At 38.5% G+C, this 25,840-nt stretch overlaps 1 protein-coding gene across 1 annotated transcript in view; it reads left to right on the top strand.

Annotated features, from left to right (window-relative positions):
• The window catches only part of LOC138700976 (integrin beta-PS-like), a 54,996-nt gene extending 29,601 nt beyond the window's left edge, over positions 1-25,395 (top strand). The window contains exons 9-14 of the mRNA XM_069827427.1: positions 5,941-6,180; positions 8,680-8,946; positions 14,376-14,514; positions 18,965-19,093; positions 20,214-20,350; positions 24,995-25,395. Of these exons, the coding sequence (XP_069683528.1) occupies positions 5,941-6,180; positions 8,680-8,946; positions 14,376-14,514; positions 18,965-19,093; positions 20,214-20,350; positions 24,995-25,063 (981 nt within the window). The 3' untranslated portion in view covers positions 25,064-25,395. The remainder of the gene's footprint in view (positions 1-5,940; positions 6,181-8,679; positions 8,947-14,375; positions 14,515-18,964; positions 19,094-20,213; positions 20,351-24,994) is intronic.
• Positions 25,396-25,840: the final 445 nt, after the last annotated feature.

The following is a 25,840-nucleotide window of genomic DNA, read 5'->3' as shown; positions in this document are numbered from 1 at the left end:
TTTATTTGTAAATGATTTACCCATGTATGTAAGAAATTATTTTGTGTATGTATGCCGATAATACTTCTGTTATTATCAAAGTGGAAACGAACTGGATTTAGAGACAACCTGTTGTGACCTGTTAGAAGATCTCAAAACATGGTTTGATAGCAATCTGCTTCACTTAAATGTTAATAAGACCGGATATATTCATTTTCACAATTCCCAAAAGAAAAATCTGGAAGGCATTAATATTTCTGTTCAAGATCAATATTTACGTAAATGGGAAACTACTAAATTTTTGGGTGTTACATTTGACGATACTTTGTCTTGAAGACCCCATTGCTTACGTTTAATTTCTAAACTTAACAGTATTTGTTATCAAATCAGAATTTTAAGGACGACAATAAATCACGATGTATTAATGTCTTTTTATTTTGCACACGTTGAGTCAAGGCTTTCATATGGTATTTGTTTTTGGGGATCTGGAATCATGCTGAATGATATATTTATGGCTCAAAAGCATATTGTGAGGTGCATAGCGGGTGTTGACAGTAGGACCTCTTGTAGGGAATATTTTTTACAGTATAATATTCTCACTGTTTATGGTATATGTATATATATATATATATATATATATATATATATATATATATATGTAATGTTTTACAACTAATTTATAAAAATCTGTCTGTCCACACCTGTGGAGTAACGTTCAGCGCGTCTGGCTGCGAAACCAGGTGGCCCGGGTTCGAATCCCGGTTGGGGCAAGTTACCTGGTTGAGGTTTTTTCCGGGGTTTTCCCTCAACCCAATACGAGCAAATGCTGGGTAACTTTCGGTGCTGGATCCCAGACTCATTTCACCGGCATTATCACTTTCATTTCATTCAGACGCTAAATAACCTAGATGTTGATACAGCGTCGTAAAATAACCCAATAAAATAAAATAAAAATCTGTCTGATTTTCACCAAAATGGTGACTTTCATACTTATGATACTCGTAACAAAAATAGTTTAACTATTCCAGTACATCATCTTACAAATATTAGCAGAACCTATATGGTTTTTGGTATCAAAATTTACAATAGTTTGCCTGAGGACATTAAATTTACAAAAGATACTCACAAATTCAGGAATTATATAAAAATGAAATTAATAAATTTGTGTCCCTACAATCTAGAGGATATACACATGGGCCCTTGAAATGAAATGAATAAATGTATTTTATATTTTTGTCATATTTTAATGCCGCATTAAGAAATAAGGGCTGGATAGTAGAAGAAGAAATCTCCTGTCTAGCTGAAAATGGGTCAACGAGACGAGTAGATATTTTAGCGTACAATGCTGACACTAAACAGGGCATCATTGTGGACCCCACGATACGTTTTGAAGTAGAATGTCATCAGTCAGCCGAGGTCCACCTTGAGAAGAAGTCGATCTATGAGCCTACAGTCAACTATTTCAAGCTGAAATATGCCTTAATTCACGTTGAGGTATTCGGCTTGCTCATAGGTGCTCGAGGGACTATACCAGCTTTTTTCGAAGAATTTCAACAGCAGTTTGCTCTGCCAACATCTCTGAGGGATGACATTGTGATAATTGTGTTAAAAAAATCCTGCCAAATCCTAATTAATCATATGGTGCCACATTAATAGCAATTGTAATTTTTCACCCCCTTTTCTTTGTTTCCCTTCTTTAAAATTTAATATCTATGTTTACATATGTATAATAATTTTTTTTGAGGATATACTGAGTCCGTAAGGGCTACCCTCAATTGGGGGGGGGGGGCAGTTTACTATTATTATTATTATTATTATTATTATTATTATTATTATTATTATTATTATTATTATTTGACCATGTCTATGCATATATTATGCCTTTGACAATAAAAGTTCTATCTATCTATCTATCTATTACTTAAATATCAGTCTCCATCACTAGAGGTGACACTGAATGTACACATGCTACTTAATCAAACATTGTTGAATCTCATTTGTTTAATGAGATGATGATTGTGAAAAAAATTTCTGAATTTCCAAGAAGATAGTGAATTGAAGGAAGTCCTTAAATCAAAATATCTTGGATGAAACCTGGTTGGATCTGGTGAAAAATGTTGATAAAAAGCTTCCATTTTTAAAGATGTGATAGAGTTCATTACGTGTATCCCTGGTACAAATGCAAATGTTGAAAGATTGTTCTCCCACATAAACTGTGGACTGATGAGAAAAACGAGTTGAATATAAAGACAGTCACTTTTCAATGAGAATTTTGTTGCATTTCATGACTCAATGCATCAGAACAATCAAAAAATTAATTCTTCAAAAAAGTATTGTACAATGCTCTGATTTTTACAGTGTATTCTCACATTGTAAAATTCCTTTGCAGAACGGAAAGTCAAATTTCTACAGATTTAAAGGACAAAACTAAAATTCTTTCAATCATTTATTATCATAATACACTAATCCGTGGCGCTACAGCCCATGAAGGGCCTAGACCGACCAGCCGGCTGCTGGCCTCTCGCCCACATGCCGAAGCAGAGGTGGACGATCATCCAACCAGAATGGAGGTATCGTGTGGTTAGCACGATGATCCCCCCAGCCGTTATAGCTGGTATTCGCAACCGGATTTCGCTACCTATCGTAGCTCCCCAAGTGCATCACGATGCTGGGTAGGCACTGGTCCCATACACTGGCCGAAACTTCCTGAGAAATTTCTTCGCCTATGAGGAATCGAACCAGCGCGCATTCCGTAATGCGAGTCCTAGGCGGGATGCCTTAGACCGCGACGCCACAGCGCGGGACCTTATCATAATACACTGCTCTCTTAAATTGACTGAGCATATTGGGAATTAAATCAATGGCTTTCACAAAACACGCTATGAAATGTTTCACATAAACAATTTTTATCTCGAAAAGAAAGCAAAAAGGAGCAAAATTGTATTAAACTTTTTTGTTTTAAATATCTCAAAGAATAACATCCTGAAATTAATTACATTACTTACGGATATATACATTACATATCAATATCCTTCGATACTATTCTCCTCTGAGATAGTATGTATGTATTTATTCACACTGCAAATGGGTAAGTATCCGGTGGCAGTGGTAACTAATTACACTCAATAATTACAATAGTAATAAAATACAGTCATAATATTAATAATAAAGTAATAATAGCAATATATAATAATATTAACAAGCAGCATCCTAGATTAATCACTTAATATAACATAATTAATCTTGTAGTGTAGGCTTTCACGGTCTGAGTCTATAGATCTAGATTCATTTTCCGGGCTGAGAGGCCATGGTCTCTTGGTTGGTTTCCTACCAGACGTTTCGACTGCAACTGCGGCAGACATCTTCAGTGGAGTGGTATCTGAGGTTGCAAAGCTCTTCTCGGCGTACCTGAGGCAACTGATCCGTGGCTGAATGAATGAATGAATGAATGAATGAATGAATGAATGAATGAATGAATGAATGAATGAATGAATGAGTGGGGGAAGTGGGAGGAGAAACTTTAAAGGTACGTGAAAACACGTCCTTGCAAGGGGGGAGTTGGGGCTGTGAAAAACTGAATATGTGAGCTCCAAGCCTCTTGGCCACTTGTCTCACTTCGGGTTTCGCCGCCCCAGTGAAGGAGCGCTAGAAATTTCCAGTGGGTAAGCCGAAAATGGACGTAACTGATTAGCTACAACATACGGGGGGGGGGGAGGAGGGGCAGAAGTACAGTGACCTGATCCGGAGGAGAAGTCTAGGCACGAAACGGTGATAACCAGTTTGGCTGTTTGAAGATTCGAACGCGTAGGGATTAATCTTAACGGCATTAGCCAATTGGCTCTTTGATGACTCCATTGATCTGTACAAGGGGACGATTGAATTCTGTTAGGGCCCGAGTTCGATGTGAATAATCATTAATTTTGAGCCGTCACCAATGTCTGGGGAAGTGAATGCAGGTCCGTGGCCCATTTCTTTTAGGGCTCATCCCGACATTTGTCTTAACGCCTTAGGAAAACCACGGAAAAACCTTAGGCAGGATTGAGATGTCTCAATTTCAGAGACTAGCCAGTTGGCTCTTAGGTAAAATGACTTGATTCGATGGATGTAGACTAGCCAATTGGCTCTATTACAACTCCATCGATCAGCAAAACGGAATTATTGGGGACGATATGTTAGCTCAAGTTATTTAATCATAACAGTATTAGCCAATTGGCTTTTTGATGGTTTCTGTCAGATCCGGAGACTAGTCATTGACTCTTCACTCCGTAGACCTGTAAGAGGGATAGAATGGATTTATAGCCCGAGTTAGAGCAGGCCATTTCACAGCGGTTGCTTATTAGATTAAGTCATGCATTAATAATCTACTACCTAAATCTGGGAGTGACATCTGCCTCCCTGTTTTCCTGTCTTAAGAGAATAGCTAGTGGACCTGTCTGTTGTCTTCGCCGTAACCTAGGATCATACCGGCCGAGGCCTGATATGAGCGGGTTGGGGCTGGCACGAGCACTGGTTGTGCGGGCGTATTTATAATGCAACTAGCGGGCCGAGGCCTGTTGTCGCTGTGGTCCGCGCCTCTATGTTCGCTGCTCCCATTCTGGGTTCCGTCCTTTTGTTGTAGTGGCTTCTTATCTGTTCTGTTTAGGACCGGGTACCAACACTTGTTTAGCTTTACGCCTTCTGCCTTGCGATTAAAATTGTTGTCATGTTTATAGATTTCGATCGCTTCTCTATGTAGACGGGGGAAGAAGTGCGTCGTCATGCTCAAAATGTCCGTGTCTTTGAATCGTATGTTGTGATCGCCGTCACATGCCTACCAAGATGGTGATACGCCTCAGGTACGCCGAGAAGAGCTTTGCGACCTCGGATACCACTCCAATGAAGATGTCTGCTGCAGTTGCAGTTGAAACGTCTGGTAGGAAACCAACCAAGAGACCACGGCCTCTCAGCCCGGAAAATGAATCTAGATCTATAACATAATTAATTGAAGTAAATCTAATTTATATCTTAACCCTAAGTTAGAACTTAAAACCACGAGTACATATCGTCGCCTGAATGCAAGAACTAGGTAACTTGATTTTTCATATTTTGTGACATTGCCTATTTACTTATTTATTGCACTAAGGAATATGTCTCGTTTTCTTTTACCTATTTTTTATATTGGAAAATAGATGTCGCTGGTATCGTTCGCTCAGTTACCTAGATCCTGGATTACATTTTGTATGATTTTTGCTATGCTGTAAAAGAGGTAACTAAAAAACGCAAATTTCGAGTTACCTAGTTCTTGCATTCAGGCGACGATATGATATATGTTCAAACTTGCATAAGTACCTTTCATCACTACACTCATTTCGCTATCAACTCACTCACTGCACTGGAACTAAGGCACATTTCACTGATTCTATCCTGATTTCACTAACACTTCAAAAACATTTCTCTGTTCAAATACTTTGCACTACCATTGTAAACTATAGAACTCCACTGCCACAAACACACTTCACTGTCACAACACATTTCACAGACACAACACACTTCTTCACTGATACAACATTTCAAATAACAGAACATCAATTACATCCTTATTATTCCGTAGAATTGTACTTACTATATTAACCTCAAATCGCTAGCCTAGACCCCACTACAAGCAATTTAGGACGTTCACTATAACTCACACCCGTTCACTATAAATCTATTTTTCTGCCACTATAACTCTCAGAATTTACTTATAAGCTCACTGCACTTCCACTACAACACACTGCACACCTAATATAAATCACTGGAGATTCAAAATTTCTGACCCTGCCGGGAATCGAACCTGGGCTGGCTAGTCTGGAGGCAGACACGCTACCACAGAGCTAACTCAGTGGAAGTATGGAAGAAGTAAAATTAATTCAGACTTATGACAAAGGCAGAATATCACAAACCACGTGCAGTCACTGACAGCAACTTATTTTTCTCCTGCAGAGTTACAAGACGAATGCTTCGGAATGCTCACACAATGGCACATATGCGTGTGGCATTTGCCAGTGTGACGAGAGGCACTTTGGACAGAAGTGTGAGTGCAGTGCTACGCAGTTGGATTCTCTGGAAAGCTACGCCAGCAACTGCAAGCCCAACAACGACTCGGACATCCCCGACTGCTTCGGCCAAGGAATCTGTTTCTGCGGAGAATGCAAGTGCAACCTGAGAGAAGACGAGGACGAGGTAATCAAATCTTTGTCTGATTTTTATGGATTGTGGGTCATGACAAGTAATGATTAGGCTATTAGAAGAGAAAAATTCGCTCTGGTGCCGGGGATAGAACCCGGGTCCTTGGTTCTACGTTAAAAATAATAGTAATATGCGTTACAAAAGCGGTATGTTGAAGTTTACATGTTCGAGGAAAAGTTTGAAAAAGCGAAACGTAGTTGAGCTTTTTTAATTTCCGAGAATTGAAAGAAAACATACCGCTCGTGTGTCGTACATTATTTTGTGCGAAGATCGTTTATTACATACCTGAAAGAGGAATTTCTAATTAGTTGCAATTGAATCTCCATTTTGGTTTCTGTTCAATGACGGCAAATTTGCAAAACAAAAATATCTATCTTCAACATTGTTGCTTTAAAATGTTTTCTGTGTTTACTATACTCCAGCAGGCCGTGATATACGTCTGTCTTTTTTTTTCCCCCCAGTCTATGATGAGTCTGAAATCTTGTTGATTTTTTCACGGCTTCTGTAATGTTACTTGCATCACGAATGCAGTAACTTTAGTGGAGTTGTAGAGTTTACTTAATTTTTGCAAATATTTAAAAACAATAATTAACAGTGCAATTTAGGTGAAACTGCAGTGGTAAGTTTCCAATTTATAATTATTACTATATTGATCGTCTCTAAAAATAATATGTTAAAAGCCTAAAGCAGTAAAATCAATATGTCAAGAAGAGGTAAGAAGAGGGAAATTGTTATGTGTGTTAGGTTGGGAATACTGAATGTGGAATTTAGACTTTCTGTGGATTGTTTTTGTGCGGAAACCAAGCAAATACGCACGATCTCGCACAAAAATAATAATCTTTACATGATAAGTAAGCTTATTCCACATTGTAGGAAATAAGACACATTAGTTTGAATATGTAGGAAAAAAGTTTTGTTTAAGCATTTCCAATATCGAAAAAGTGACTGTTGGCATTGCATATTATTGTCTTTCTTTCTGTCAATATGTCTGGTCAATTAGCCTGTGACTGCGTGTTGTCAGTCATTCCAGTTAGTTTTCTGCTCCCTTCTCCATCAGTCTTGTCACTCTTATCCCTAGCCTGCCACTCTTGCCTCTAACTTATTTGTCTAGTATATTTCTCTTACCTGTAAACTGTCACTTTTTCCGTAGTATGTCACTCTTGTCCATAGTCTGTCACTCTTGTCCGTAGTCTGTCACTCTTGTGCATAATCTGTCACTTTTGTCCGTAGTCTGTCACTCTTGTCCATAGTCTGTCACTCTTGTCCGTAGTCTGTCACTCTTGTCCGCAGTCTGTCACTCTTGTGCGCAGTCTGTCACTCTTGTCCGCAGTCTGTCACTCTTGTCCGCAGTCTGTCACTCTTGTCCGCAGTCTGTCACTCTTGTCCGCAGTCTGTCACTCTTGTCCGTAGTCTGTCACTCTTGTCCGTAGCCTGTCACTCTTGTCCGTAGTCTGTCACTCTTGTGCATAATCTGTCACTCTTGTCCGCAGTCTGTCACTCTTGTCCGCAGTCTGTCACTCTTGTCCGCAGTCTGTCACTCTTGTCCGCAGTCTGTCACTCTTGTCCGTAGTCTGTCACTCTTGTCCGTAGTCTGTCACTCTTGTCCGCAGTCTGTCACTCTTGTCCGCAGTCTGTCACTCTTGTCCGCAGTCTGTCACTCTTGTCCGCAGTCTGTCACTCTTGTCCGCAGTCTGTCACTCTTGTCCGTAGTCTGTCTCTTGTCCGTAGTCTGTCTCTTGTCCGTAGTCTGTCACTCTTGTCCGCAGCCTGTCACTCTTGTCGCAGTCTGTCACTCTTGTCCGCAGTCTGTCACTCTTTCCTGTAGTCTATCACTCTTGTCCGTAGTCTGTCACTCTTGTCCGTAGTCTGTCACTTGTCCATAGTCTGTCACTCTTTCCTGTAGTCTGTCACTCTTGTCCATAGTCTGTCATTCTTTCCTGTAGTATATCACTCTTGTCCATAGTCTGTCATTCTTTCCTGTAGTCTATCACTCTTGTCCGTAGTCTGTCACTCTTGTCAGTATGTCATTCTTGCTGATAGCCTGTCACTTTGGCTGTCTGTCTATCTCAGAATGTCACTCCATTTGTCTGTCTGTCCCCCGTTCTCGTAATGGTACTGATTGGTGTATTAGATATTGCACCACTTATATCAATATATTTATTATACGAATCATGTGCAACAGTTGGCACTTCACATAGTTTGTGTATTACATTCCTTTCTTTGAAAGAGACTTTGGCAAAGTCAAGTTAGATTTATTTCTTTGGCTCAGTAAGAGGACCTGAAGCATGCTATCGCGTTACATTACTCTTTCCTTTTCGTAAATCTTACATCTTTGTCATTGTCATCTATATCGCAACATTACTCGCCTTTCTGCACACCTGTTTCCAATTGCTGCATATATGCTCTTACTTTGCCCCACTCTTGCTGTAGTTTTTAATTTTGTAGATACAGTATTAATGCTCTATAGTGTTGCTCCTTATTTGTGACTCACAGAGGATATACGGCAAGTACTGCCAGTGTGACAACTTCTCGTGTGCCCGCGTGGGGGGCCAGCTGTGTGCGGGGCGCGGCGTCTGCGACTGTGGCCAGTGTGTCTGCAGGCCTGGCTGGTCGGGTGCTGACTGCAACTGCAAGACGTCCACTGACAGCTGCGTGGCTCCTGGGGACAGCGCCATCTGCTCTGACAATGGCTACTGCGACTGTGGTGTGTGCCGGTGTGAGGAGGAGTTCGAAGGCACGTTCTGCGAGAGACCTGTCACGGTGAGTTCATTACAGTCGTGCAATGGTCATAAGCTTGCCACTGCGTCCACAAGGACAATACATTTTTAAATGTAGTGAGTGGACCGTGGAACGTCATGCAATTGCACGATTTTATTGATTTGGCGTATTGAAAATCTTGTTGTTGTTTTCTAATGCCAGGCGTTTGACAAAGTCATTTGACCTCTTGCACTCCAATATTTTTCAAAGATATTATCATGACCAGCGACTGAAGTACAGATTTTGGGGTGTTCCGAATATTCAGTCTTCTTGACTGATGTTATACCGCCAGCATTCCATTGTAAGATGTTTAGTTGATTCTGTACCATTAAAGTGTCCCCGCCCAGAGATCTGATTGGGGAACTATTTTACTGCCGGATAATTTTACCTTAATGGTACTCATTTCATATTGGAGTGAAAATGGCAAGTTGTAGCCGATTTAAGTGAACACCATATTTTAACGTTTTGGTGGCTACTTCATTCACACACAACCCCCAGAATGTCTGGAGGACCACACCTGCTGTTGGTCGACGGGTCCATTGGACCTAGCTGGGAGATCTTGTTGATCACCAGCTTTCCCTCCTTAAGCCACTGGAGGACGATTTTAGTGAAATAGCAGGTCAGCACTAGGAACAGAAAAGTAGAAAGAGGAGGAAGGAAAGTGAAATGAACCCCTAGGCCTCGAATGCTCTAATGCCGTCGGAGTCGAAGAAAGTAAGAGTTCAGTCGGAGGACTGGATAGGAAAGGGTAAAGAGGGAGTTAGGTATTGAATAGAGGAAAATTATACCAAATTCAGTCATTAACTCATCAAGCTGACCAGTGCTAATTGATGAGTAGCCCCTCCCTTTAGTTCAGCTCGTAAAATTATGCTTACTAACAGCTGCACCACGGGAAGGTAGGGATGGGACATTGGGTATTTGTCCAGGTTGGTTCCTTGAAGCCTTCAATGGGAAGGATTAATGGCTCTCCCCCCTGTATCCGACAGATACCCTTTTGCAGCCATATTGAAAATGTTTTTTTTTTTTTTTGCCACCAGGTTGTCTTTTCGACAATATTGAAAATGTAAAAGTGTATCTCTGCTGATCATGATTTTTACATTCAAATGAAGGGAACTTAATTTTGCATAAACGCATATTTCAAGGATTTTCCCATTAAAATGCATATCCCATGTGTATTTCAAACTATAGTATAGACCCAGAAACAAAATTTGGGCCACCTAATCACTGATCATGCGCAGTATGTTATAACCGGAACGTGGAAAATTCAGGTGGCCCAATTTTCTTTCTGGGTCTGTACATAGGAATTAATAATGCCGTAAGAAATCCGTGTACAAAAAATTAAAAGTGGGATTCCATGTAGCTGGCCATGTGTAATAAATCAGTAGGCCTTGTAGAAAAAAAGACTATCTACTGATTATTTATTATCTATACTAATAATAAATCTGTAGCCGAAATTTTTCTGGTAATTTTCGATTTTCCAAAAATAATTGGTTCTAACATATATAATTACCCACCCTGAAACCGAAAATCGCTTTTTTGAAATTTTTGTTTGTATGTATGTATGTCTGTCTGTCTGTCTGTCTGTCTGTCTGTCTGTCTGTCTGTCTGTCTGTCTGTATGTTTGTTACCTTTTCACGCGATAATGGCTGAACGGATTTCGATGAAAATTGGAATATAAATTAAGTTCGTCGTAACTTAGATTTTAGGCTATATGGCATTCAAAATACATTATTTAAAAGAGGGGTTATAAGGGGGCCTGAATTAAATAATTCGAAATATCTCGCTTATTACTGATTTTTGTGAAAAATGTTACATAACAAAAGTTTCTTTAAAAATAATTTGCGATAAGTTTTATTCCTTGAAAATTTTTGATAGGACTGATATTTAATGGGATAAATGAGTTTTAAAATTAAAATAACTGCCATCTAAGGCCGTGTAATGAATTAAAAAACAAATGACTTCGTCTATAAGGGGCCTTGGACAGCAACAATCGAAAGCTATGAAAGATAGCCTACAGAGAATATTTCTGTGTTTGTATGAAGTAATATCGGAAGCTAAATTAACCGATTTGTATAATTAATTATTTCACCACTGGAAAGTGTAGTTTCTCTAGATGGACATAATGCTATAATGTTATTACAGTAACTTCTGATATAATATAATATAATATGTAATATAATATGTAATATTATATAATATAATTTAAGTTATTTGAAGGGTTCAGTACCATAGTGGGCCAAGCGCCATTTACTGAATATGTAGAAAACAAGGGTTAAAATTAAGTTATTACCATAATTCAATGGAAACCTATAACAAGTAAAATAAAATATACACATTAAATCTAAATGATGTCAATGTTCATTAAACTATGGTTGCATGTAATAAAAATTAAGGAACATGTTAAAGGAATTGTCATTGCACCAAATGAGTGTCTCTGGACCAAAATGATCGCATTATAATTATTTGGATGCAATTTAAATTAAGTAACATATTAAACGATTTATCCTTCTATCAAAAATGTTCCCTGGATCAAATGTCCTATTTTAATTGTGTAATTACTTTATATTTATTTCTAACGGGTGCAGCGGAGCGCACGGGTACGGCTGGTTGCCAAATAAAATTCTGTTTGATGGATTAATCTTGAAACAGTGGATTATTATATTACAGAAGGAAAAGATTTTATTTATAGAACTGTATGCAAACAATTCTTTGAGAAAGACAATACGGTAGACCTATTTGCTGGATTCTTTCCTGGTAGAAGAGTTTTATTCCACGATACGATCAGAATTGTGATTAATCCTTTCAGAAATACTGGAAGTGTGAACAAACCATGCAGTTGTGAGAAAAGGGCAAGGCATGATATTGAACAGAATCGAAGAGATGAGGAGACTGTGGCTAAAATTATTGTTTATTTGTGTCTTTGTGAAAAAAGTAACCTAATGACAAAAAAATCTTTAAAATGAAATGCACACGGAAATTATAATAGTAACAGAATGATATAATTATTTTGAACCACCTAACCTAAAACTGATGATACGTTGTCAAAGGATCATGTATAATAAGTTGGCAATAAACAGTAGATAGTGTTTTTTTTCTACAGGGCCTAATAATTTATTACACATGGCCAGCTACAAGAAATTCCACTTTCAATATTTATACATGGATTTCTTATGACAATGTTAATTCCCTATGTACTATAGTTTAAAATACACACAGTATATTTTGATTTTGCATATTTAAATGTATATATTAACATCTTGCCAATTTAGTGACTGTGTCATTTTTTGTTGCACTTTTTATTAATAATTAAGTAAGGCACTTCGAAGCTTTAACATTATTTTAAATGATAAGTCTCAAAGGACATTGTAAAATGATCTAGTAAATAACTGAAGGAACTTGAAATTATTTTATTAAGAAATTTAATGTGCTGCGTAAGCTTCAAAGATTCGCGTTACTGAATGCATGAAACAATTTATTGTATACATCATTATGTGTATGTTGTAAGGAAGGGGGTATGCCAGAAGAAAATCTTGGGGTAGCATACCGCCTCTGGTTTTTTCCCCACTTTCCTCACTGAATATTGGTATATTCGAATTAAAATAATTATATTTTGTGAGCGGGGGGGATAGAAGTTATCCCTGAATTTATGATGCTACCAAAGTACCTACTCTTTTAATGATTCAGTCACATATCAATTGTCACCATGTGCATGATGTCGTTCTCAATATGGCGGAATTTGCGAAGAATTTGACACTTTTTCCAGCACTGAAAATGTCTTTCTTTTCATTGGTGACGCTATAATGAAACAAAAGCAGATGAACAAGACAACAAACAACATCACGAACAAGACGATTGAACTGATGGATTTGCACCTAGCAGGATGGGCTGCTGACACTTTTTGGAGTGACATCACTACTCTTGACGCTATGTACTTAAATCTCATTGGTCAAGGCTATAAACAGAAGTAAGTTTCGTTGGCAAAGAGTGTGAAATACAACAAAAATCTTTGCCTGGGACTGGAGGACTAGAATGGTGTAAGCAAGAAAGCATTAAAAATTAGGAGCCTTAAACGGAGGAAATTAAACACAGAATAAATATGAGAATAATAATAATCAGTGGCCCTACAGCCCGTGAAGGGCCTAGACCGACCAGCTGGCTGCTAGCTTCACGCCCACATGCCGAAGCAAAGGTGGACGATCATCCAACCAGAATGGAGGTATCATGTGGTTAGCACGATGATCCCCCCCAGCCATTATAGCTGATATTCGCAACCGGATTTCGCTACCTATCGTAGCTCCCAAGTGCATCACGATGCTGGGTGGGCACCGGTCCCATACACTGGCCGAAATTTCATGAGAAAATTTCTTCCCCCATGAGGACTCGAACCAGCGCGCATTCCGTAGCGTGAGTCCTAGGTGGGACGCCTTAGACCGCTACAGCACGGCGCGGGACTATAAATATGGGAAATGCGTCTTATTATTCGGTTGAGAAGCTTTTATCATCCAGTCTGCTGTCAAAAAATCTGAAAGTTAGAATTTATAAAACAATTATATTACCGCTTGTTCTGTATGGTTGTGAAACTTGGACTCTCACTTTGAGAGAGGAACAGAGATTAAGGGTGTTTGATAATAAGGTGCATAGGAAAATATTTGGGGCTAAGAGTTCGATCCCAGGTGGTAACAGGATTTTTTCTCGTTGCCAAACTTTCAGAATGGCCCCGAGGTTCACTCAGCCTCCTATAAAATTGAGTACCGGGTTTTTCCCGGGGGTAAAAGGCGGTCAGAGCGTGGTGCCGACCACACCACCTCATTCTAGTGCCGAGGTCATGGAAAGCATGGGGCTCTACCTCCATGCCCCCCAAGTGCCTTAATGGCACGTTACGGGGATACCTTTACCTTTTACCTTTTAAGAGAGATGAAGTTACAGGAGAATGGAGAAAGTTACACAACACAGAACTGCACCCATTGTATTCTTCACCTGACATAATTAGGAACATTAAATCCAGACGTTTGAGATGGGCAGGGCATGTAGCACGTATGGGCGAATCCAGAAATGCATATAGAGTGTTAGTTGGGAGGCCGGAGGGAAAAAGACCTTTAGGGAGGCTGAGACGTAGATGGAAAGATAATATTAAAATGAATTTGAGGGAGGTGGGATGTGATAATAGAGACTGCATTAATCTTGCTCAGGATAGGGACTGATGGCGGGCTTATGTGAGGGTGGCAATGAACCCCCAGGTTCCTTAAAAGCCAGTAAGTAAGTAAACGTGGGATATTTTTACAGTATCTCTTATGGGATGGATCAAAGTACCGTAACATTAAAGGCGGGAAATTTTTACAAGCAGGAGCGCTATATTGAAGTTTTACTGTACTTAAAGAAAAATATTGGCAACACTCTTCACTATATGACGCAAGAATTATCCTCGTGCACAGGGCTCTCTGACGAGGATGGAGTGTGAACGTCTGCTTCCCTGTGTTCTTTGTCGCGTGCACAAGAGAGAGCCACTGAGCCCACTGGAGTGCGCTGTGAACTGCACATCGCTGATAATCCAGAAAGTGGACTCCCTAGAAGGTAAGATGGGCTGTACTATTGTAGCACTAGAAATTATTATTCTGTCACAATTGAGTGAGATTGTTGTTTATTGTTTAGTCAACTGGTTGCAACCTTATAAGTGAAATCACTCATGGAGCAACTAAGTTAGAAGATAGTGGGGTAGGGTGGCCAATTTCTTTCCCCCTCCATTGCATACATCGCTGACTATAGTCCCGTCGCTCTAATTTCCGGCAGCCAATCGCGTTGCAGGTCAGCTACATTTAAACGTGTGCGTCTTGTGATTCGCTGATGAAGACGTTATTCATTTCTTAAGGCTCGATAAATACTTAATATAATCGCCCGCCATTTTGGCTCTTTCGTTGCCGTTCGCAGAAAGCACACGAAGACGTTATTTGCCGCTCAATTATTTGCTGAATTACATTGCGTTTGATTTATTATCATAGGAGCTACGACATGATAATGTTTAATGGTGTGGCAAATAGATTCCTCGTATGGTAGCTCAGCAATGAAAGAACAAAAATGGCGAACGATACTACCTACCTAGACTTTATAGAGCCTTCACTTCCTAAGACGTAAGCAAAGAGGAGGAGTCACGCTGGGAATAACAGTGTTTCGACTTTAGTTACAAGAACGTGTGGAAAGCCTTGAAGAGTGATAGATGATGTAATATCAAAAAAATTAACAATGGTGGCAGTAAAAGGATTCATGTTCAAACATTTTTCAAAGCATTTGGAACTGTTCTTGAACATGCTTTGTAAGCTATATGTTTAAAATAATGTTAGTGAAGTTCATGTAACTTAAACAGAAATTCATTTTTTTTACTTGTAACTGTAATTTGTTGTTTTGTACCGGTATTTCAGTTTTGTAACATGATGTTTTCTAATCTGACATACCGGTATTAGGATTTGATTTATATTCAAAATATAGATTTTTGTAAGGATTTTACCTTTCATAAAAGTATGATTGCAGAAGAAGATCCCAATTTTAATTTCTCAAAATGTGATTCTCCAATTTAAAAGACTGTTAGAAATGTGAAAATGACATTACAGACGTGGACAAATTATTAGACTAAAACGTTTTTCTTGGAAACATAATATAATTCGTCATATCAACTATCAGTATAATTCACAGAGTCTCTGTTGTAAATGCGATTGTTTATATTTTTCCATTGGTTAAGTATATTTTATCTGGCTATGTTGGTACTACTGGTGTTTTAATTATATACTGCAGAAATATTCAACAGTCTGTTCTCCCATGGCCTGCAAGAAGACCGGACATGAACAAAATTGAAAATCTGTGATCCATACTGTAGACGAAGGTGAACAAAAAGAGGCTTACTACCTGGATTCATTTAAGCACTGTCTGATATCTGGCTAAATGATGTTGATATTCAAAGAAAGTGTCAAACTTTGGTTTCCAGCATCCCTGACAAAATCAACGTGTTAATAAAGAATAAGGGAATGTTCACAAAATATTAATAACATCCAGACTCAATTTTCTGTTCATTATTTCCGCCCAAAGTACATTTTTGTTCATTATTTCTGCCGATAAATACAGCTTTGTTGCACATATAATTAATTTTGTCTAATAATTTGTCCACGTTAGCGCTGCTTATGATTAGGTTTTCTCCGGAGCAGTTGTTTGCGCGCTTTCAATCGGAGACTTCCGGTTACCTCCGATTGATGCCGCGCAGGTTGTATATGTGCTGTGGTGCAGACATACACTTTCCGCTGAGCATGCCTTTAATCGGATCAGGTAGAGATTCGAGTCTGCTGACGTCCGTGTATCTTTTAAAATAAGTTCTAATTTGTTGTTGTTTAATCTCTCTTTTATGCTAATCTCTCTCTCTTTCTTTGGCTCTTTTTTTTTTTTTCTTGTTTTGTTTGAAGTGCTACGTTAGCTGACAGATTTTTTTCTAGTTTTGAAATTCATAGTATACCGTATATGGAAAGGCGTATTAGTTTTATGTCATTGATCAAAATTAATAACATTCAATCTAACTGCAAAACTAACGCAGAAGTAAAGCTTTTCAGTAGCTAATGTAAACATGTATACTGTAGTTCTCCTAGAAACTCTCGTTTAATCGCAGGCAGTGTTTGTCAATTATTATTCTAATCGGTTTAGTTTAACGTAAAATATATTGAGGGAGCTTCAGAATGGAACAAAATAAACGTGGGCTATCAATGGGTTAAAATGTACTGTCCAACATAATTTATTCAGATTCTTCACCAGACAGGATTGTGATTATTGTGTTAAAGGATGTCAGTATTTGAACTGCCTCTTCTAAAACGCGCCACTCTTTCTCTGTAATAAAAATATAAGCGGATATAAACTTAAGAATAATTATAATTATATTATTACCACATGTTTCTTTAGTTTCATTCAGAAACTCAGTATTTTAATCCAAACAGTAAAATATAACTCAAGTTGTCTAAACAGCAAAATATAACTCAAGTCGTCTTTTAAATATTTCATATGTTTTTTATTGCCTCGAAAGTTACGTTTTAGAGAAATTTCAAGACTTTTTCCTATACTGTCGGCCTTTGGGAATAATAGCACTTAAACAATTTAAAAAGAAATCGTATCAAATGTTTTGTGTAATTGTTTTCATCAAGATCGCGTTTGTGCGATCGCTTCAAATGGTCTAACAAATTCGAAGTTCCACCATCCTTAGAGTAAATTCGCCCACAAAGTTTACAGTGTGCGACTTTATTATTACATTCAACTAAATTAAAGAATTTCCATGCGATGGATATCCGATTTTGTGCCATTTTATTCCACTCACAACTACCGTCAGTCCGTACGTGCCGGTCGTCCTTGAGCTAACTGTTGCTTTGCTCCGAACCACCGCATCCCTCCATATGTCCCCTGTTCCACCTACGGTAGTACCGGAGATCACCGGTGGAGAGCTTTATTTGTAATCTCCAATTCCTCCACAGTAGTAGTCACTCCGATGACCAGCATTGGTCCACGTCTGTAGATCTTCATGGAACTGTTACATACTGTATTTAATATTAGGCAATCTACTTTTACATACTAGGTTCAAAAAGTTCCCGGAATTTGCTAGTATCGTAGAAACAACGTACCTTAAACACTATTCTACAGCATTTCCTTCAAAATAGTTGCCTTCCGCAACAACACACTTTTGCCAACGCGTGTAGAGTTCCTGGAAGCAGGCCTGGAAGCCATTTTGTGAAACCCGTCTTAGTGCTGTCGTCGCGTTTGCGATAACCTCTTCAGCATTGAATCTCCGTCCTTTCAGATGACTTTTCAGACGGAGAAACAGAAAGTAATCAGGTGGTGAAAGATCAGGAGAGTATGGTGGGTGATCCAAAGCAGTTATGTTGTGCTTGGCAAGATGCGCGATGAGCAGGTGCATTGTCATGCATAAGGAACCAGTTGTTTTCTACCCACTTTTCTGGACGTTTCCTTCTCACTACGTCCCGGAAGCGACGGAGGATTTCTACGCATAATTCTTTCGTTACAGTACGACCTTCTGGAATGAACTCATGGTGGATAAGACCCTGAGAGTCGAAGAAAACTTCTAACATAACTTTGCCTTTGGAAGTGTCCCTAGGAAATTGTTGCTTCCGAGGAGATGTTTTCGATTTCCACTCAGATGACTGTCGTTTAGGGACTGGGTCGTACAAGTAGCACCAAGTTTCATCACCAGCAATAATTTTGTTTAAGAAATCACCATCTTCATCAGCCATACTGTTCATGTCTCCAGCAAGTCATTCTCGTTTCTTTCTGTTCTGCCGACAACATTTTCGGAACTAACTTCTGAGACACGTAATGCATGTTGAGATGCTTGTGAAGAACATTGTGTACACTTCCGACTGATATTCCGACCTCTGCTGCTATCTCTTTTATGGTTTTACGTCGGTCGTCCCTCACAACATTATGCACACGCTGAGCGATTGCTTCATTTGTTGCAGTTGTTGGTCGGCCGCTGCGTACGTCATATTTGATGCTATCGCGGCCACCAGAAAATCGTTTATGCCAGGCATACACTTGAGTTTTTTTCATTGCTGCTTCGCCATATGCTTCTTCCAACAATCTTAATGTCTCTGCAGGAGTTTTGTGTAACAAAACACAGAACTTGATGTTTGTACGTTGCTCTGTGGACATAATTACAAAATGCGATGAACAAACAAAACACTATGATAAACAATTGCCTAAAACTCAAAACCAACAATCGCCATTATCAACAAACTTTAAGGAAATGACATCATGAATATTACCAACAAAACAAATGTATAATATCCCTTGTTATATATTAATACGAAAAATGATAGTAAAATTCCGGGAACTTTTTGAACCCAGTAGTATATCTGTATTTGACAGTGATATATTTAGTTTTTTTTGTCCGTCTTGTAAAATTTAAATATATCGATTTGGGCCCTGCTTCAATTTTTAAAGATATTTTACTTGTAGAGGTAAAACATGTAATTGTATGTTGTTGCAGAGGGTGAGAACTGTGTGATGTACACTGAAGATAACTGTCGCTGTGAGTTCTTCTACAGCTACAATGACACATCGGTCATAGTGCAGGCATTGAAAACTCTGGACTGCCCTGTCAAACTTGGATACTACCGTGAGTTGCTTCTGATGCTTCTAATCATTTGTCTGGTGTTGCTTTTATTACAAGTTCAAGTAAGGCATTCACTAACGTCCAAAATATACTAGTTCCCATTTTTTTAAATGACCGAACTCGAAGATATTTGTTGCTACTGCCAGTCAAGGCTTGTTGGTACACTTTAGCGTGATATTCAAATTTTGTTGCGACTTTAAGCTGGGAACCAGTATATTTAATATATATTTTGATGTACCGAAGTACATATGATATTTCCATGCAGATATTCTGCGTCATCATATGATGAAAGAGTGATGGAACGGAGAAAAATTCTCTCCGGCGCCGGGATTTGAACCCGGGTTTTCAGCTCTACGTGCTGATGCTTTATCCACTAAGCCACGCCGGATACAACCCGGAAATGGAAATATCATATGTACTTCGGTACATCAAAATATATATGATATGCGTAATAAATCACTTTGTGATTTAAGACGGCGCCTATACCGTCGGATCCCAGCCAACCAGTCACTCATTCGAGTGCACCTCAACACATGTATGGACTTCGGTCCTGCGTTCATAGACATCTATGACGTAGTGCAGAGGGCGGCCACTAGAGGGAACCCAAGAGATGGAGCTTAATCTGAGACGATTCTAACCGGCGTCGGGGTTGTATCCGGCGTGGCTTAGTGGATAAAGCATCAGCACGTAGAGCTGAAAACCCGGGTTCAAATCCCGGCGCCGGAGAGAATTTTTCTCCGTTCCATCACTCTTTCATCAGTATATTTAAGATACAAGTAATTTTACCACGTCCGTTCTTTGTTTTCTGCATTTAAACTTCCTAATATGGATCAGCCCTCCCTACAATGATGTTATTCTAGTTTTTCTACGTCTGTTTTCCAATGTTTCCCATTTAAGTTCTTTTATCGTATCGTTTCCATCTTCTCTTTTACCTTTAACAAATTTAGCTGCCCTATACTGCATTCTTTCTAAGGAATTTAGGATTACTGTACTATTAGGGCCTAGGCTTCTTTTATTTAGTATTACCTATGTATTGTATGTTCGTAATGTCTCCCCTTGAGAAAAGATTTAAGTGGCAAAACTGAACAGCAAGTGAGACAAATATTTTCTTTCTTTATTTCAGCTCTCATCGCCATTGTAGGTCTCGTGTTCCTAGTCGGGCTTTTTGCATTGGCCTTGTGGAAGCTTTACGTCGTCAGGAAAGACAGAATCGAGTTCGCAAAGTTTGAAGATGAGCAAAAGAAAGCCAGGTGGGAGGCGGTAAGTGACTTTAGAATATAACATACTGTTGTTGTTGGTCCAGTGCCTACGCTCTTGACAATGGTGCCATTCGCCATCTTGCACTCCAGTATTTTTGTACAATGTCATCTTCTTGTAGCAATGCTGTGCATCTTTTGCCGTGTTTCATGCTCATCTCCCCATTTGCATCACACAATACATGGTCGCATAAGTGGCGGTTCCTCGGGGGAGGGAAGGGAGGAACGTCCTGCTCACATTTTTCTTCTTTTGAAAGTAAATACCAAATAAAATATGTGCCTTGAAATTCGAGGAAGATCCGATAATTTTTAAGTTCACAGCTATAAGAAAACCTCGGTTGATCGAGTTTTAAACAACGTGCACTCATGTGCTGCTAGAAAACTGAGAAGGATGCGAGATTGTTTGTGCGGAGGAAAGTCAATCCATTCCTCCTCTACTGCAGTTAACACACATAGACAACAGTGCGCTAGCGGCCAGAGAAAGAAGCAGAGTTTTAAAGCAAGTAAATGAAAAGATTGGGAGGAGATCCTCCTCTGAATCAGCGCATGGGCGGGAAATGGAAACCGACTGGTCTTGCAGCAAGCTTGCTATCGCTTGCTGCATTCAACCAGACTATAACACGTCATCTAGGAGGAGACACAATAAAAACAGTTTTAACGCAAAGCTATGAAAGACACCATGTAAACTTTCTTAAAATTATAAATCAAAATATATTATTCATTGCACTTTATATAAGCTACTATTCATGGTTTGAAACTTTCGAGGATATCTGAAAGTTGAAGTTGGATTTATATAAAACAAAGAGGAAGTAGTTCTAAGTTAGTATCGCAGATCTTTTTGGCCCCTGAAATTCACTTCCATTCATTGTCTACTAGACAGGGCAACAGCCAAGTTGTCAGTTTTTTTTACAAATAATTTGAAATTGAAAGTACTGCAAACTACATTATTTTTAACATAAAAAAATTAATCGGCCTCCGGCAGCTTTGAACAATAACGGTAGTATGACTTTACAACAACTGACATTCTTCAAAAGCATGTGATACTGAACATGTACAATGTACATGTGGCAACACAGACCACGTGGGTGGGTGCAGTGTTCTCGCTTTCCTAACAGATTATTTCTCATTCCCATTTCTGTAAAACGGTTCTGGTTACGTGTTAGTAGCTAGTCTCTTCCAACACGTGTGATGCTGTAGTGTGCGTGAAAAATGCTGCGAAGTTGTGAATTTCCTTGTAATTGTTAATTTGTGCAATTATTCAACAATGAATGGAAGTGAAAACACATTATATTTTGGACAATTTAGGAAACTCAGTTTACAAAAACAGATTATTGCTATACAAAAGGGAAGGCCAACCCTAACACTACCTGGTCTTACTTGTATGCATGTAGGCTAATTTGTAGCATGTTTCTCTCAAGAAGGTGTCATTTTGAGCTGTTAACTTCTTTCCTCCTCTTAAGAAATATGCAGGAGCCGCCAAACAATCATGACCTGTCATCAACTTGAACATTGCAGCATCAGATTTAAGTGACTCGTGGGTTTAGTCAATAAAATTTCTCAGGTTTTATCTTTTACTGCATCTGAATTTTGTAGTTTTTGTGCAGATCTTAATTTACTTTTGATTAGTTGTTTTACAGAATAAAATGGAAGTTCATTATTATTGTTTAGCCAACTGTCCGATTATATATTTTTTTAGTATAAGCCATTTAATCTTAGATCAGAGGTTGAATTGATTCTTGTCCTAGCTGAACTTGGAATTTTGTGTTGTATAAAGTCTAATCTGAGATTAATTTGTCTCAAACTAAAGTCAACTTTGACTGAAGAAATTTCTCCGATTAAGTTAGATGATCCAAGTTCAGTTATTTCTTTTCTGTTTGAAATATACGAGTGGCAGAGTGTGCAAATAGAATAACCATTGTTATTAATATTAATATATATGGTAGTTACATTTATATATATATATATATATATATATATATATATATATATTTCAATTTCTTGCCTTAATACACAAACAATCTTATATTTTATAAGGCTCTATCGTGTACAGCAGTATCAAATAACATAACCTATAATTATATTATGTTTATAACAACCATTAATTATTAATGATTGTGATAGGTACATTCATAAATTTTCAATTTGTCGTTTTATAAAGCTTTTATTATGTTTAGCAGTATCAAACACCATAACATGATAACAATTTGGAGAACAGGCAACCTTCTTATTGTCCGCCATTATTTACATTGCACAAATAAACCAGTGTCTCCAACAGTGTGTACGGAAAGTCGCCAAGAAGTAGTTCTAAAGTCGCTAGATTTCTCATTATCAACAAAGAAAGATTAAATTTTGTCACTATGGGGTGCAGAGGCGGCTCCTCAGGGCAGGCAGGGTAGGCTAAGCCTACCTCAACACATTTAGAAAAACCTAAAAGTGGATATTTATTAACTACCCCAACACGTTTGGAAAACCTTATATAATTATATACTCTTGTGTAGGTTCTTAGAAATTCTTCAATTAACTATGAATGGGATTTTCTGAAGGTTAGTTGGACGTTGCTTACTACTGGCAGTTCGATTTATGCGACAAGAATACACTGGGCAGATCACGATGCGTCAGAAGGTAGGCAGAAGCGAAGTTAGCCGACCTTCCACGGAACTTCAAAGCTGGCCCTGGAGTAAGCATTAAAAGAGATCGCTATTCTAAATGCTTTCTTAGCGCATGCGTTCTATGCTTAAGCCAGCGCGCTTGAATTCTGCCTGCCCTAACGAGAACCCACGAGCATTATCGAACACCTACGATTTGCGAAATTTCTGTTTGAAAGTTTCACGAGTTGGAACGTAGACTGTTACGAGTAGTATAACAGTTTTTAAACTGTGTTTTAAAAGATGTTTTTTTTTAAACAGTGTATTTTAGAAAATGTGATTTTTGCAAGTACTGTATATTAATGTTACGTATATTTGGTGATTTATAGTTAATGTAAGTGGTAACAATAATATTATATTATGACTGATATAATAAGTAAACTGTTACGTTGTCCGTTTTCGCGTCGTAATGACATTGAAAAGAGAAGTATTTTGGACAATGGACGACCCACTCCTGCATTAAGCTCTATTGTTCATAAAGTCAGTGCTAAAGGTGCAAGAAAATTTAATCCTTCATGGTATGAAACACTATGAAATGGAAATATAAAAATTGGAGATTTATCTTTCGAAAAGGTGGAAAAATTCAAATATCTGGGAGCAACAGTAACAAATATAAATGATACTCGGGAGGAAATTAAACACAGAATAAATATGGGAAATGCCTGTTATTATTCGAATGAGAAGCTTTTGCCATCTAGTCTGCTGTCAAAAAATCTGAAAGTTAGAATTTATAAAACAGTTATATTACCGGTTGTTCTGTGTGGTAGTGAAACTTGGACTCTCACTTTGAGAGAGGAACATAGGTTAAGGGTGTTTGAGAATAAGGTTCTTAGGAAAATATTTAGGGCTAAGAGGGATGAAGTTACAGGAGAATGGAGAAAGTTACACAACGCAGAACTGCACGCATTGTATTCTTCACCTAACATAATTAGGAACATTAAAATCAGATGTTTGAAATGGGCAGGGCATGTAACACGTATGGGCGAATCCAGAAATGCATATAGTGTGTTAGTTGGGAGGCCAGAGGAAAAAAGACATTTGGGGAGGTCGAGACGTAGATGGGAGGATAATATTAAAATTGATTTTAGGGAGGTGGGATATGATGATAGAGACTGGATTAATCTTGCACAGTGTAGGGACCGATGGCGGGCTTATGTGAGGGCGGCAATGAACCTGCGGATTCTTTAAAAGCCATTTGTAAGTAAGTAAGTATGGTATGAAACACATAAATGGCTAACAGGAAATGAAGTTAAAGCTAAGCTGTAGGTGGTCACGTTTGTTATTGTAATCTAAAGAAGGTACTTGGAATCAGATCATATTTGTAACTCGGTAAGTCTAAAGAGACTTGAAAAGAATTTGAATCCAATTTCGGAAATGTTGTCTGAACAACAAGGGTTGCAAGACAACAGTATAACAATAAACTAGAAAAAACCGACAAATTATGAGACGGCTCACTGATGTAACAGTATTGTTATGTAAGCAAGAGTTAAGTTTTCGGGGGGCATGATGAAAGCGAGCTGTCATTGAATCGCGGGAATTACATAAAAATATTCTGTAAATTTTGCCTACCCTGGACATTTGACTACGAGCCGCCACTGATGGGGTGCTAAAAAGTTCGCTAAACCCCTATTTAAGCAATACAAAAGTTAAAAGAAATTGTTATTGAAAAAGAGTTAAAGTCACTAGATTGGCAACACTGAACAAACTTGTACAACATGGTCGGCGCATCACATATTTCACCTGTTTATACGATGTTGCCAAATCCTTTTCACGTGAACTTAGATTGCATTTGAACCAAGGTAATTTGATCGCAGAAAAGTTTTATACAATAGAAGAAGAATCTGAACTCGGTTCACTTTTCGATCTTCGATCAAAGTTGATCTTTAGTCAGGGAGTTTTATACAATTGGGCCTTAAAAGTTAATTTACCCAACTCTGCCATTTTCTATGAAATGCAAAGTGAGAAATAATGCAAGTGTTACACACTTTTCTTGTTTGTTGTAGGACACGAATCCTCTGTACAGGCAGCCGGTATCCCAGTTCCAGAACCCGATGTACAGTGATAGCTTATGATGCAGTGCAGTCCTTAGACAAGTATGAAATCTAACTGAATCTTAATGGCTCGAAGCTTGCAGTCTCTCAAGGTATAGAATACAGAACAAAGTAGTGTGAAATTTAGTTTATTTTAAAATTAAATATTACAGTAGTGTAAATGGTTTAGGATTAGGGGAGTAGAATGTTGCTAATGAATCTAGGCCTGTAGTAATTTCTACTGAATGTATTTCAACTTGTTAGTTATACAAATAATTAAATATTATACGTTAAAAATTAAAATATATTATGTTGTTGTTGTTTTCTAATGCCAGGCGTTTGACAATAAAGTCATTTGACCTCTTGCACTCCAATATTTTTCAAAGATATTATCATGGCCAGCCACTGAACCACAGATTTTGAGATGTTCCGAATCCATTTCTTGAAAAATGGCAAGTTGTAGCCGATTTAAGTGAACACCATATTTTAACGTTTTGGTGGCTACTTCATTCACACACAACCCCCAGAATGTCTGGAGGACCACACCTGCTGTTGGTTGACGGGTTCATTGGACCTAGCTGGGAGATCTTGTTGATCACCAGCTTTCCCTCCTTAAGCCACTGAAGGACGATTTTAGTGCCATAGCAGGTCAGCACTAGGAACAGAAAAGTAGAAAGAGGAGGAAGGAAAGGGAAATGAACCCCTAGGCCTCGAATAGTCTAATGCCGTCGGGGTCGAAGAAAGTAAGAGTTCAGTCGGAGGACTGGATAGGAAAGGGTAAAGAGGGAATTAGGTATTGAATAGAGGAAAATTATACCA

This window comes from Periplaneta americana, chromosome 6 (assembly GCF_040183065.1).
Source record: "Periplaneta americana isolate PAMFEO1 chromosome 6, P.americana_PAMFEO1_priV1, whole genome shotgun sequence".
Classification (NCBI taxonomy): Eukaryota; Metazoa; Arthropoda; class Insecta; order Blattodea; family Blattidae; genus Periplaneta; species Periplaneta americana.
The sequence above is the reverse complement of the archived record's forward strand: the minus strand, read 5'-3'. Positions and strand labels throughout refer to the sequence as shown.